Consider the following 15,526-nt stretch of genomic DNA (forward strand, 5'->3'; position numbering starts at 1 on the left):
CAAAAGGAATCAACTTACCATAACCAGCCAATTCCGCAGCCAAAGCAAGGAAGTGGTTCATCATATAGTTCATAAAGATGCGGCTCAGGTAAATAGCCATCACTATCTCGTCTAAGCAACTTCTCTTCCTCTGGCTTCATGGGTTTTCCATTCTCCAGATCTGCTCTTGAACAATATTCAAATCAGGTAATGCATCTTATATTTTTCTATCTAATGCATAGTCATCAGGTGACAAGGACGAGGATGCAAACAGAAGATGGTAAGGGGCAGAAACAGCAATGTGGACTCCAATTTTCAGTCACTAGGTCATGAAGATGCCACAGAATAAAAAGTGAATATTAATGTATTCAAATTTCAGAAAATCAAATACATCATATTCTGAATTCAAAAAAAGAAAGCATTGAAACTTGAAATAGGATTCAGAAAGACACGGAAATGCACAAAAGGTTTTGCAGTTACCACACCACATAATATACTTGAAAGAGTAGAAACCATTTTCATCATTAATTTTTTGTCCATAAAACAGTAGTGAAAAGGATACATACTGATATGTGTCACTGCCAACAAATTGGCATCCAAAAGGAAAATGAAAAACCTACTAAAAGTATGAACAATTATGAATTCATTCATCTACAAGACAAATGCCTTCAACAACTCTCTCCTCCAACTCCATGTCTCCTGCTACAATGCTCTTCAAATAGAAATTGCTCTAGGCCATCTGGTTCAACTACCACCCTCCAAACCCAACTTATCTCCATCAAATTGAAGATTGTCTATATTTTTTTGTTTATTCTAAAATATTTAAAATATTTTATTATCTTATGTATGGCAGGAAACATGGACTTTCCAAGTAAGCACCCAAAGGAGAGGCTGAATACTACAACTAAGGCCATTATACCTTAAGGCTAAGAGCTGTCCCCATATCCACCTTGCTTCTTCAAGATGTATACTTGTATTAAAGAGACATTACAGGCATCTTCCTATTTCCATAAACCACTTTGAACATGAAATTTTTTTATTGGGAAAAGGTTAAAAATATAGTGCAATTGAGAAACAAATATATCATATCACCTGATAAACAGAGTCGTAAAAGAAAAACTAAGCATCAACCTGAAGGGTAGAGCCAAAAGAGGGGACAGCCAACAACCATAGGACCAAACTCTATGCAAAAATGTTTATAATTTTAGAGCAGTACATCACTACTGTAATAGCAAATGTGGAATAGAGCCTGATATTCAAAAGAAGCACACCAAGACAAAAAGCTAGCATTAAGATGGAAGGACACATAGCAGAAGCTACCCAATCTAGTGGGCCTAGGAGAAGTAACTGTTTGATGATGATCTAGCATGTTTGACCACACATTCAAAGGTAAGAATAGTCAAGCAAGTCACTGTCATTACCCAAGATGGGATATTAACTACCTTGAGAAATTTTCTAAAGTAGAACACAGAACCTAGCTTGTCAATGACAATGATGATGTTGGTTTTGATGAAAGACCAATACTACACAGGTTAACCATTGTATTATTTTAACAGGAACAAAAACTATCTGTCGAGTTTGCCTAATTGATATCAAACTGCTATTTCACATTTTCAAATATTTGGTAGTTTTGTATTTAGCATATACATCATATGTGGTATTCTGAAATTCACTACTATTCGACAATACTTGTAACCGTTTTGGCAACTTAAGGCTTTTCACTGATTCTAGGCTAATGATTTCATGGTTTTTGAGCATATTAAAACTTGAAGTTGAGTTTATAAGGAATAAATATTGTTAGAATATAGCTCTACAAAGCCCATGACAAGACTGTATGGATTAACTGCAGTTGGTAAGCACTGAATGCACCAGTCATAAACCCTGCATGGGGAATGATCACAGTTTTACAAATGTTTAATGGAAAGGCATGCCCAGTTAACCAGCTCAGCAATCATGCTCATGTACACTTCTGTCATTCAACTCTAGTTGCATTAGGGTGCACATTTATCTTGGCTATTTATATGTATGTCAGATCAATTTGGCAATGGAGGGACTTTCTCATTTTTCCTCTTTTTTCGTGGCACAGATGTTGCAAAACAGGGTGGAGGGGCTTGTACACCCTCAAAAAGAAACAGACAGATTCCTCCTCATTCTAAACTTGAGTACAGTTTTCCAAGGTAGGACTGAGTATAATCTACCCTCCCTATCAGTTAAAACTTATTTCAATAGAAATTCTGATGGTATATGATGGTTGGTTCAAATAGAGTAGGATTTGTAGATTATTTCGCTACTAAGGATTTTGGTTATATTGAAATAGTTCAAGTAAGAAAGAAATGTTAAGGATCTCTAAGAAAACCTAAATTTCTGTAAGGGATTCCAATGCTTGTGGATTACTTGTAATTATTCATTTTAATCATAGGAATGGGGACCTTAATAATTCAGTGGCTGCTGCACTGCACATGCATACAACACCTAAAGCTTGATAAGTTACTGAAGAGAGGATTCAACTTTGAATTATAATCTCTTCCAACTCCTAAACCATAGGTTCTAGAAGCATGTTAGATTCAAGTGACATATTTTACAAATAAAAAAAATGGATGTTCACCACATGCAATATAGAACAGATTGATTGGAATTAAAAAGGACAGGATTATTTCCCTTATAAATACCAATTATTTTATAATTACTGAATTACATAATGTGGATATAGGAAGTAACCTCCAAAGTCAACCCATTCATCCTTCTTTTCATGTCTATTTGAATCTCTTTTCAATCAATCGCCCTCATTTTCCTTCTCCGGACACTAGTTTTTCATACTTTTCATTTCCTTCCCAGTTCCTTTCAATTCTACCCATTTCTCCCAGATTCGCTATTCCCCACCTCTTGTCTCAGACCTCTTTAAATCCATATCCATTTCCTTACATCATTTGTTGTTTCAATTGTCTCTCTCGCCTCTCCATCGCATTGTTTTAACTTTAAGCCTTGTTTCCTCAATTCCATTTACCATTTCTCATTAGAGCTGCAATATATATATATACTTTCAACTTGTATAAATTATTAGTGCAGATCTGACTTTTAGTTTAATTTGTCATCTATTACCAGGCAGATTTGTGCTAGAAATCCGACAAGAAGACTGACAGAGGCAGACTCCCCATTAACCACTTTGTTTTGCAAGGCTTTTTGCATAGGTCGTGTTTGCGGGTGAAATACAAGAGTATCAGTGAATAATCTCCAAGGGCTGCCTGAAGTGAGAAGTGCTAGATATCAGTTAGCAAAGCTCTCTGCTGTTGAGTAACATGGATCTTTTCTGCAAATGTAATAATATGACCGTTGTGATTGATATCCTCCAAATGCAGATTTGGATCTCATATGAGGAGGAGACAAACATTATTAGTTAGTATATTAATAATATAAATAACGATATGTATAATATATACATTATTATATTTATATTTATATATATATATATATATTACATAATTGCATATATATAGATATATATATATATATATATGCAAGAGAAGATTTATCTAATGATGATTTATCATCAATAATGAAACTCATGATCATATCAATCTGACTGTAACTACAAACTTAACATCTGCAAAAGTTTAGATCCTTCTAGACTGTGGACTAGATTACCACCTTTGGACTAGGGTGTCTTGTCACCTGAGGTGCTAGAAGAGAACCAAACTGTCACCTAGGACATCACCAAATCTAACAGTATTTTCCTTGCAATTTGTCACCTTCAGATTTCTCTGGCAAATGTCTACCAATGTTTTGGCCTCAAATCCATTGATGCATATCAAAAACCAGGTGAAACCTTTCCTTTTTCTCCATTTTTTATCACTTTGACTAAGTACATTTGCATATCACTGTTTGTTTATTTCATATCCCTTTTTGCATGTTGACAGGCATCCACTACTGAGAATCCTCTACATAGAGTTATAGACCTCTCGGCAATATTTCAAACCTATACTGGGCTTCCACCTCTAGACCAAGCTATTAGGTGTAAGGATAGGGCCAAGCTGCCACCCACAGCATACTGAATGCCTAGTGGTAATGTCCCCATGCTCAGAAACTACTAAGATTTTTCCAATGCAGTCACTTTTTTCTACAGGTGCATCTTGGTCAGCTTCCTCTATTATTTTTCTTGTTTTGTATGCAAGCTTGTACCACTCACATAATGTGAGATTTTTTACAAGGATGTGCTTTGTGCACTAGCACAGAGCTTTGGACAATCTTGTACGATAATTGTTTCTCAAGTCTCATACTTGCAATTGCATGTAAAAGATTCAGTTGTCCACAAAGATGTGCTGCCTGCAGGGTGAACTCATTGAAGGGTTTAGTACTGAATTTTGACCACACAAAGATTTATTGAGATATATACATTAAATATGCTAAGCAACATAAATCTGTGACATTACCTTTATTTTGTATGTGCTTGTCATTGTATTTAATTTGTTTGTGAAAATTATAACTTCATTCTAAGGGCACAACGGCTTGAATTGCATTTTTGGAATTTAGCTTAGATGTGGATCAAGAGTCATGACAATCTTTATGTATATGTAGTTTGGAGGAAGCAGGTTCTATCTTTGATGTTCCTGACTGATGCTCCTTATGATTATCGAAGTTACTAGCCATCCAAATACAACTGATATTACTAGTAAAATAATTTATAGTTCTCCAATGAATGAAACAAACCCTGCAATTAACCAAAGACGACAGATTGCAACATCAAAGTTTGAGTATATTTCAGCTTGGAAGCCATGTTAGAGGATTTTCCATTCCACCATAATTTGCATGGGGTTTGTGCCCAAGCCACCTTTCAGCTTGAAGGCTAGGTCAGAGGGATTTCTGATCTGTTAAAATTCATGGAGCATCATATAAGTGTTGGCCACTTTACTGCAAGAACAATAGCCAGCTGGACTTGAACATAGTTACACCATGGCAATTGTTCTGCCTCACTACTAGACCATGGACTAGAATAAAATACATAACTAGTAACTACACTTAACCTTATCTCGATATTTCAATGATTGCTTGTCTTTCTAATTTATCTTCCACATATGAGAAGCACCATTCCATAGATGCAAGTTTCATTATTCCTCAAGCCGGAAGCCTATGTTGCAGATGTTAAAACAAAAAAGGAAATAAATTTTTGCATTGGTGAAAGCAATGATCATTGAAAACATTAATGATGGAATCTTACAAAGCTTATACATATCTCACAAGATTAAGTTCCAGTAGAGGAAGAAACTAGTACATACTTTTCCCCATACCAAATTACTGGTCCAAAAGGCATTGATTTGCCATTTGTTACCTGAAAAAGTCAAGTTTCTCATTATTCAAGAGTCAACCTACCAATGATATGGTCTTGGTATTATTTTGTGCTCACCAGGATGTGATGACACAGTGAAGAAGTCTCCAAAGGTCACATTACAAAAGTTCCATCATTTTGCTCCTCCTTTCTTGCAACTCGTATGATGACCAATTATTTCAGTTTGCAACATTCAATTTTACAATGAGAGACATCCCTAGGTGCAGTGCTCCTCTAGTTTTTTTTCTTCCGTACTTGACAGTCTTTCTTTGGATAGATAAGAACACCATTTGTAGTTAAATTCCAGATTTCAACTTCTCGAGGGATCAATCTCATAACTATGGACCATTTTTCCTGAGCACAATATTATTGTCTGTAATATCCTCACTTCTAAAAAAGGGTCTATATTTAGATGTTCAATGGTACTTAAGCTTTATAGTGACGATTTTAGTTCTCTTTTAAATAAGTATAGACAACCAATTTTCCTTCGCACATAACATATTTTTTAACAAACAGAATTCTGCACAAAAATATTAGAAATGCCAATGCACCAGAGTCTCGGATTAACATTGTATAAGCAATCAAACATTAGAAACAAATACAACACATGCACCTGAGAAGATCAAAACGTTACAACAATGGATTTGTTTTTAACAGTTGCAAGTATTTCATAAATTCTTACAACTATGAAACATAAAAATAATACACAAATTTACAGTAATTTCAACAAGGTTACCTTGCTTCATCTCTTGCCCCTCGGAATCTCTAGTACACTACGATAATTTTGATATATTTAGAATCTGGATAGTCTCCTGTAGCAATTAAAAGTAAAATTAGAATGGGTTCAACGATTAATATTTTACCTATAACTCAATAAACATACAATTTCTGTCAATTATAATCCACAAGCAATACCATTTTAACAAGAAAATATATTGAGCATGTCAAAGCAGTTAATTTTAAAGCCATTTCTGGCAAAGCATTACAAAGTTTTCAACAATTTAAAGATGACGTGAGGTTTCATCACTTTCTAGTTCATATTTTCTTTAGAGCCACATTATGTAAAGCTTTGTGATATAATGAGTTCAATACTTATTTATATTTAACAATAAAAAATCACTGAAGAAGCATCGACAGATGGGTGGAGTTTTTCAGAAACAACTAATCTGGAAATATACATTCAAATACCATAATTATAGTTTGAAATTGAAATGGATGCTATGAAAAAATCATCATTTGTAAAATAGAGGTATCATGCAGCAAAATATAGACCATGCTTGTTAATGTTTCGCGTCAGAAGAAGCAAAACATAAATTTCTTGACAACTGGAGTTACTACTGTTCTCTGTGAATGACAGAGATATAAACATACGTATATGTATATATATTAATATATGCATACATATACATATGCCTACGTCCCTGTCATGCCTCATAAGATAATCGGCGGAGAAAAGTTCATATTGTTAACCGACTCCATAGTAGTCGGGCTTCATATTGCTGGCAGACTTCATGCCTTGCATCGGGTTTCATACAGGCTTAATACATATCGTGCTTTGTTTCTTATCGAGCCCTGATGTATTATCGGGCCTTAACATAACTTAGTTAAGTTGGCAGTTACACAAACTAACATGCCTCCGAAGAGGCATGTCTCTACGTGGCGAAGAGGCATGTCCCTACATGGCTCTTGAGCCACGTAGAGACATGACTCTTCGGAGTCATGTCTGTACATTATATATATATATGCTCTGCCACAGGGAAAGCATCAATTCCTTGGCATTCGAGTACCTGCAATAAGCATCAGCATATTCGAAACATTATTTACTGTTGTTCACATCATTTCATTTGTTACTAGCAATCCAGTGATTCAACTACTGCTGAAGGAGGAAGTCAATCATATATATTGCTTAAGTCACAATCAAAGATAAGTAAATATATTTTGCATTATTCAAATTAGAAATTCTCTGCAAGCATTCATTTGTAATTGTTTTATCTATCAGAGATCCACTATATTTAACAATGCTGCAACTTTTAAATAAAAGAATGGTCATTCACTGCATCTCTAGCAACACCTAAACTAAAATGGGAAAATGTCCTCTGAGCAACATATTTATTGTATTCGGAAGTCAAAGCACTTGGGACTCTTTACTTCAGAATTTTACAATTTGCAACAACCATGGGCATTAAGAAAGAAAAATACAGGGGAGAGAAAAGCATGGCTGTGTCATCTTTACAATGACTATAAGGGCAGCTGTTGAATTCATCCTATTCTTAAGGCTATGTTCTAGTATGTTGATTAATAAAAGATTCCATTTGTCTGGTTTATCATGTCAATGTTGTTAGGAAAGCTCAACTTGTGTGTTTACCATCTTCCCTGAAAAGTGAGATGCACAACCACCAAAGTGATTTTTATGTCAAAGGTGGCTGACAAGCATCATGAGTCATATATATACAGTATAACTGACAGAAAAATAATTACTTCAAAGTTCAACTAATTCATAAACAATTTTCCAATGCCTGGAAAGCTCAAAACCTTGATATATCTTTTGCTTAAGGTGAGTATTGAGATAACATCAACTTTCTAATCATGTAACATATCACATGTTTGTGACTATAGTTGACAAAGAGTAAAAACAAATCCAGCTTTTTATAGGCCAGTGCAAAGCAAAGAACCAACTTTGCAATAACAATGTATACGTCTGTGGAAAGCAATTCAACTTTGCCTTTATAGATCCCAGAACTAAGATGTCTCCAAAATCTAAGCTGCATTGTGAATTTTGTTTCAAAGATGTCAAACTTGCCAAGAAACATGGCCACCAAAGATCCTGGAATTAACATTCTCCAAAATATAAGCTTCCTTGTGAATTTGTTTCAAAAATGTCGAATTCCCCAACAAAACATTGATCACCAACTAAATTCTAAAATTGACAGGATCATCACAATTGTCCTTGGCCCATGTAAAAGCCACCAGTAATATAGCACTTGAAAAGATCAAGAAAGCTAAGCATCTTTACACTATTTACTAAGGGTAGCTATGGTGGTTCCGCCCTCTGGGAGTAGTTATGGTGGATATCATTTGAGAGACTCCATAACTTAGCTCTTGTTTCACTCAGCCTCTGGAAATAGTCATGGTGAGTGTCATATTGAGATGACAAAATCACATTGAGTGACTCCATAATATAAGCTTATGTTTATTTCACTCAGGACTAACAATGGTGAATATTAAAGGAATCCATGAAGATCAGTCGTAAAGTTTTTGATTTCCTTCACAATGGGTGTAGCCATTGTAACTATCACGTTAATGGTCTGTTTGGTTGCGGAAATAGAACTATGGGAATTGGAATTGTTATTTTGGAATAGAAAATGGGGATACATATTCCTATTCTTGTTTGGTTCAGTCAAAATTTGATGGGGAATTCACGGACCCAAAAATTTATGTTTTCTAAATAAATAAAATTGGAATAGGAATAGGAATGCGTATTCCAATTCCACCTATTTAGGTGGAATTGCAAATGCTCATTTTGGGGCCAAAATTGGAATACGTATTCCTATTTGCAATTCAGATTTGGTGCACCCAAACAGAAAATTCAAAATTTTAAGAGTTTAAGAGACTTCTTTTCTAAGAAGGTGTTGAAGTATTGTAGCTGCAGGAGATATTTTAATGCCTGATATGGTACCTACAATGGTTGAATTTATCTTCGAACAGTACTAAGCACTGCATTTGAGTATGTTCATTATTAAGAGACCTTTGTAATGTAGTCTCCACGTGGAGATGTGAATTCATTTAGCCACCTGTTTCAAGATTGGAAAGGTTTAAAATTGACGAGTCATTGTTATGGCTTAGCAAGCACTTCTTATTTGTTATATATGCAGTTGAATATTGTTGGAGTTCATCGAAAAATCTCAGCATGTGTTCTGAGCATTGTATGTAACATTTGTCATAATTCCATAAAGGACTATTTCATGTGGGTGGTTTTTTCACCCTCAAGTGGAGAGTTTTCCCAGGATAAAATATGTGTCTTTGTGTTCATTAGTTGATTTTTTTCTGCTTAGTTCAATCCTGGTATAGAAACATTAATAATTACATCATCATTACAAATGTGGTAGCGCTGAAAAACATTTTTAGGTTACTTGTTGAGAAGTAAGTTTATACAGGTGACTGGTTTAGTTTGTACAAGAAACAATTATAGCTCTATAAGCCAATTTATGTAATTATATCAAGTAAGTGATGGTGACTGATCAAAATTGCTTTTGAGAGCGATCTCAACCTATTTCATAGGATGTGCTTTTGAAAGACGCGTCATGTCCTCCTCTATGTGGCAGGATTGGATATAGCACATCCATTGCTTTGTGGACTTGGGACATTATTTAGATATTTCCTGTTAGTGAAGTGGTGTTATTTTTTCCAGATCAGGCAGTTTAAGTGTTTCAGATATGTTGGATTCATTGGTAATGTTTCATTGGTTTTATGATTGTAATAGTGCCACTCTTCTATTTAAAGGGTCAGAGCATCAATGGATCCCTCAAATCACAAATTTTTGAAATAAAATTAATAATTCCTTTCCTGTTACATATGGTTATCAAATTCTTCATGGTGTCAGAAATTTCTTAAAACAAGCAGACTCTGTTTGCTGAAGTGGAAGCCCACTATAAGGAGTAGCACATGCATCCAACAAAGGAAATGATAAAATGTATTGAGACAGACTGTCATACATTTAAGGTCGGCAATGTGGTTTAACAAGGATAAATCTCCTATTGATGATTTGTTAATTTCAAATGGAAAAGGAATAGAATGCAATGTCACTAACCGTAGGTCATCTTGGAGTACCCCAAGAAGATAGAATTTGGCATTTTGCATTGACTATGGAAATGAAATCTTAGATGTTTTCTCACTCCTTAACTGGAAACTGATGTGAATGTACAACAAAATAAAATCCATTAAAATGGGTAAAACACTCAAAGAACATCTGCAATTAAATAATCTCCAACACCCCCGTCATAAGCGTGTTTTTACCTCATGGGATTTATGTTTAAGGAAGTTCATTTTTTAAGGTGTTCTCTCCCATTTGCAACACTTTGGATAAATAATCTGATTAATTCAAATGTACATCTTGGTTTTAATAGAAATATCAACTACTTGTGCTGTCCCAAACCAAAACCAGCATAAAGTAAGTCTAATGTTTTGGTTCTGTCATAGGCACTCACGCTGCTTTTAAGGGGTGGGATTCTTTTGTGCTCAACAGAAGCATAAGCCCTGCTTTTTTTAATTACATTATTATTAAATTTACAAAAAACAAGATTCCAAGAGAATGAAAAAACACTCACTACTAGATATGATGATGGGAATAATGCTGAAATGCTAAAACCCAGAAAAGAGATGGTTTTTCCTATTGCTTCGCTCTTGGCTTAGAAATTGTGTTTGTTGGCAAATAGCAGAAACTTTCGCAGATTGATAAATTTGTAGAGATGGATATTTCTTTAATTTGGAGAAGTTGCAAGTCCAATTCAACTTATACAGTTAGAATGACTCAAATTTCAATCCCTTTCCTTCTCGTCTTTCCAAGAAAATCGAAGTACGCATTAAATTTTGAGTACTTGGTGAGACTAGAGAGTTCAGTCAATAGCTCTATCTTCTATGTAAGCCCTTACAAGTTTGACAATAGTTGGCATAACCATTGTATTATCTCAATGATTGTAAATAGTTATAATCCCCCACTTGAATAGATGGAATATTGCCAAGGCAACAACAAGGAAATTATTGGAAGAAACAAAGAATGAAAGAATCCTAATGTTTCATAGATTACCAAATGGGTCAATGGGACTTTAATTGCAGAAGACGAATAGAGAGTTCAACATTTCTCCAATAAAACGTTAAGAAATAGAATAAACAGAAAAAATCTTCAGCTAAAATATGTGAGCATGAAAAAATAGCTAATTAGAAACTTACAACACAAATGTTGATCAATCAACAGAGAAATCAGAGGCATCAGTCACGAGACCAATTTTAAGAATGTGTCGAAAAGAAAATCAAGCAGGAAAGAGGCAAGCTAGCTCGCTATAAAGAGGGCACTGAGCTCTCATGCTTAGGTCGTAGCTGGTCCCAGAAAAGTAAAAGACAAAAAGGAAGAACTTTGTTCAGACAAAAGCAAAGGCAATTGCATGTGCGAGTCTTTCACTAGTTCCCCAATCTAAAAGCACAGAAGAAGAATTCGGCAATAAATTGAGACCAAAACATGTAATAATTTACTACGAAAATTTAACCAAACATGAAAACTGTTGGAGAAGTACAGCAGACTTTTGACCCTAAGGAACAAGCGATAAAGAATTTCTAGAAGGTCCTGGGATCGATTTTTTTGCATAAATTAACAAACTTAACCGAATTTAACAACAAAAGCAACCTCATTATCCCGCCTCTAGGCAATTGCGCAGGAGAGCATAGCCATGGAAATTGAAAAGATATACAGGTGACAAAAGCTTAACTTTTGTCTACAAACCGAACCAGCTTGCGAATGAAACAGACTACATAATATATCAAACAGCCAAAATTCAACAGGGGCCCGAACAATATTTGGCTTACCTGGTTAAACCAAATCTGATGAGGACAAGGAGCCGTGGAAAAAGAAAGCTGAATTTTTCGGCAGAAACCTTTGCTAAATATAAACACCGACGACATAAAATTAGCAACTCATTTTTTCATTAACACGGTTTTGACCACCTCGGAAGTTCCTTACATACTATGGGACGGAATTCGATTCACCGTCTATATGTAATCAATTAGTCAGAAAATTCGAGCAGAATAAATAAATGAATTGAAAAATAGGTCATATAGTTTAAAATTGTGGGTTAGGTTGAAATTTCTAATTTCAATTCTTATTATTATTATTTTTAATTTATAAAGAATAAGTGAATGAGTGGATATTTTTACAGTCAATTAAATGGATATTTCAAAATTAAAAACTACTTTACTTTCAAACATTGAGCTGTCGGGTCGGCGTTAACGGGCCCACAATCCACCTAACGGTGCCAATGGGATGTCTAAAATATCCAAGAAAATAATTGAACAAAGTCTATAATATCCAATAAAATAATATAAAGTCTAAAATATCTAATAAAATAATTGAAAAAATGCTTCTTCATTTTAAATGATGTAAAATGTGGGGGACCTTCAAACTTTAAAGCAAAGAAAAAACGCCCGTGTTAACGTTGCTTGGAGGTTTTGACTTAAAACTAACCTTCCTAGCCAAGGCAAAGGGCCACCCTAATATTAGATTTGATATCAAAGTACAAGGATATAATTTGTTTCAGCTTTGGGAAAGGACATGAAAATATCCAATGGATGAGATGGCAGGGGAATAAGTTCATGACTTGTGTGAAAAGCATGTTATGTGTTTGTTGGACGTTGCTTTCAATTATTGTAGAATGGTTTAATATGGTAGATTTGATTTTAATATTTTTGTAGAGAAGACAAATACTTGGCAATCATGTCTCCTTAACCAAGCAATCCAATCACAATTTCATGATGCAAGCATCAAGATGTGACCCACTAAGAGGGTCCTCATAGGTGACACTTCCACAACAATCCATTCTAAGTAGGAGAACTTTAAGAAAATGGGATGTGGCTTGTTTTTGCAAATGTTATTTCATGGGTTGATTTAGAGGCAAGTGATGGAGAATATCATTTATGTTGTTTTTTTATTGAATATATATTATTTACATATATAGTATGTAGTAACATTGGCAAGAAGGGACATAGTAAAAGAATATATTTGGAACCTATTGGAACATAGTCATAGGAATAGATATAAATCTTATTGTATTCTTTCTTTGTTGTACTAGATGGAAAAATGTTGGTGGTGGGTATGTTGGGAGTGAATATTGATCTTCTTTTTGTGTTTATATTTATTATAATTTATATTAATTGTGTGTTTATATGAAAATGGGTATTATGTTTCTATGATTTGTGTTTGATGATAAGTAATAAATATGATTTGGTGTTATGTAAGTTATTTGATGTGGTTTTGAAACATGTAAGTGTGAAAATAAAATTTGTTTATTTATAAGTAATAAATATAGAGAATTTTTTGGTTACCGTGAGATTATTTTTAAAAAGTATTGAATTCATCAAAGATTTATGTTGATATAGGCATTAATATTATTTGTGGTTTTCATCCATAATTTGCAAATTATCATTGGTTTTCAATTTTGAGTTTGTTTATATATTGGAGGTATATATTTGTGGTAAATAAATAAGAGAGGAGTGTGTAGGGTTATGTTAATGGATTTGTGTCAATTTGTCCTTTCATTACTTGTGTTTAGGACTTTGTAGTATGATTGTAGATTATGGTTGGATTCTTGGGGTGTTCACAAAGTGGAGAACATCTATTAGAGATATGCTTATGGGTAAATTAACAATAAAGATGTCAATGATTTGACATATTCTCATTCTACTATTAAAGCATCACAACATGAGGAATGTATTTCAATGATCATGTCTTGAATAGAATATGAAGCATTCTTTGGAGGGTTTTTTTTTTCTGGCAAAGCTTTCCCATAATAAATATTGTTATGGCATTGTTTCTACATTGGTCAATATAAAGATTGAATTTTTTTTTCCAAGGCTTTCCCAAGATAAGTCTTATGATGTATTTTTTTCTATATTGGTCAACTTTAGATTTATGACTTATTAGCATTGCTTCTCTTGTGCAATTAATATAGAACTTGCTTACTTTTCCTTAATAGAATTTTTTTAAGCTCTTACTATTAGTGGTATCTTAGGAACACTTCATTTCATTTGGTATCAAAGTAATGATTTTATTGGAGGTTTATTTCCTTGAGATTTGTATTCATTTTTTAATCAAAGCATTGTGTAGATGATCTTTCTTTCCAAGCATAATGCATACAAACACAACAAGATGGAGATTGATGTTCTAGTTTGGAGAATGTAGCAACATGGTGGTTGGTGATATGAAACTGATTTATTTATCACTTGGAATCTCTTATAATAACTCTTTAGAGTATTTTTTAATAGGTTCTAAAGTTGGTCATATTGTTACTTATAGCTCTAAGATAACCTATTGATGCATAGTTTGGATACATATTTTTTTGGATCTACTAGTTAGTTATAGATATGTGATACTTTTTTTTTGGAATGTTGTAATAGTGTTTTCAAATTCTGGGGCATTTCAAATATGTCAAAAAAATTGATATTTGCAGGTATGGTTTTATATATTTTATGATTGATAAAAATCTATGGGTTGTAAATTAATAGAAATCTATTTTCTAAAGGGATTTCTAGATAAGGACAAGTTTAGACATAATGTGGCTTGTGTTGGGTTCTTGAATGATTGAGAGTTCTAATATGTAGATTTGGTATGTTGATGTTCACAAAGATGAATGCACAAAATAGGAAGATCACACCCAATTCCTTTAATATATTGGAAGCAAAGTTGATCCACTAGGCTTGAGGAGGCTCAATAACTAAGAGGGTGCAAATATTCCTTCTATTTTGAGTTAATACTTGACTATGTTGTTGCAAGTTTGCACAAAATGAGTTGTCGTGTATGGTTGTGATTGACGTCAACATGTTGTTGTTGTAAATGATGATTGTTTCATGTGTAATGATGTTAAGAATTTTAAGCCATATATTCTTTGTATTGCAAATCTAATAATGAGGTGTTGGTATGTTGTTGAGTAGTGATTGGAGATATTTGATTCAAGTTTTTGTGCTTTTGAGTGCAGTTCAATGGAAGTGGTGTTAGTCTGAGTATGACAATGATTAATAGTATTTCATGTGTGAAATGCATGCATCAAATTTATTTGCATGATGGTTTTCAATGTTGTGGTTTTGGAACTAGGATTTTAATGTTCTTACATACATTCATTTTTTTGTTGTACGAGCTTTAGTTTCATAGGCAGGGTCTTAAATTGTGATGATTTTCTTACTCTAAGTTTCCTTGGTCTTGGTATTTTACACTTTAATTAATTATCCTAGAGAACAAAAGATGAAATGTAATGTGTGTGAAATTTATTTTGGTCATACTTGAGGTGTGTTGTGGTCTAATTCTCATTCATTTCCATTATAGGTGTTATTCCCAATTGATAATGTAATGTAATGCTATGAATGTATGTAAATGAGTCGTATCAGTTGTCATGTTGTCATTGATGTGAAGTCCTAGTTGGCTAGACATTATGCTAATTCAATAGATTGCCATATCATTTGATTAATGAA

General features: G+C 33.8%; 1 protein-coding gene across 3 annotated transcripts in view; it reads right to left on the reverse strand.

Moving 5' to 3' along the window:
• Positions 1–12,163, reverse strand: part of LOC149538605 (large ribosomal subunit protein eL20z-like) — a 35,699-nt gene extending 23,536 nt beyond the window's left edge. The window contains exons 1-3 of one of the 3 annotated variants that reach the window (XM_089799919.1): positions 11,876–12,163; positions 6,036–6,111; positions 19–160 (exon numbers count right to left, since the gene is read on the reverse strand). In XM_089799919.1, coding sequence (XP_089656045.1) covers positions 19–160; positions 6,036–6,045 — 152 coding nt within the window. In that variant the 5' untranslated portion in view covers positions 6,046–6,111; positions 11,876–12,163. Of the gene's footprint in view, positions 1–18; positions 161–6,035; positions 6,112–11,245; positions 11,368–11,696 lie in introns of those variants that run through there. The other 2 variants (XM_089799920.1, XM_089799921.1) reach the window with 2 other exon arrangements.
• Between the last annotated feature and the right edge of the window lie 3,363 nt (positions 12,164–15,526).

This window comes from Cupressus sempervirens, chromosome 9, assembly GCF_028749045.1.
Source record: "Cupressus sempervirens isolate cs-2001-9-10 chromosome 9, ASM2874904v1, whole genome shotgun sequence".
NCBI classification, from domain to species: domain Eukaryota; kingdom Viridiplantae; phylum Streptophyta; class Pinopsida; order Cupressales; family Cupressaceae; genus Cupressus; species Cupressus sempervirens.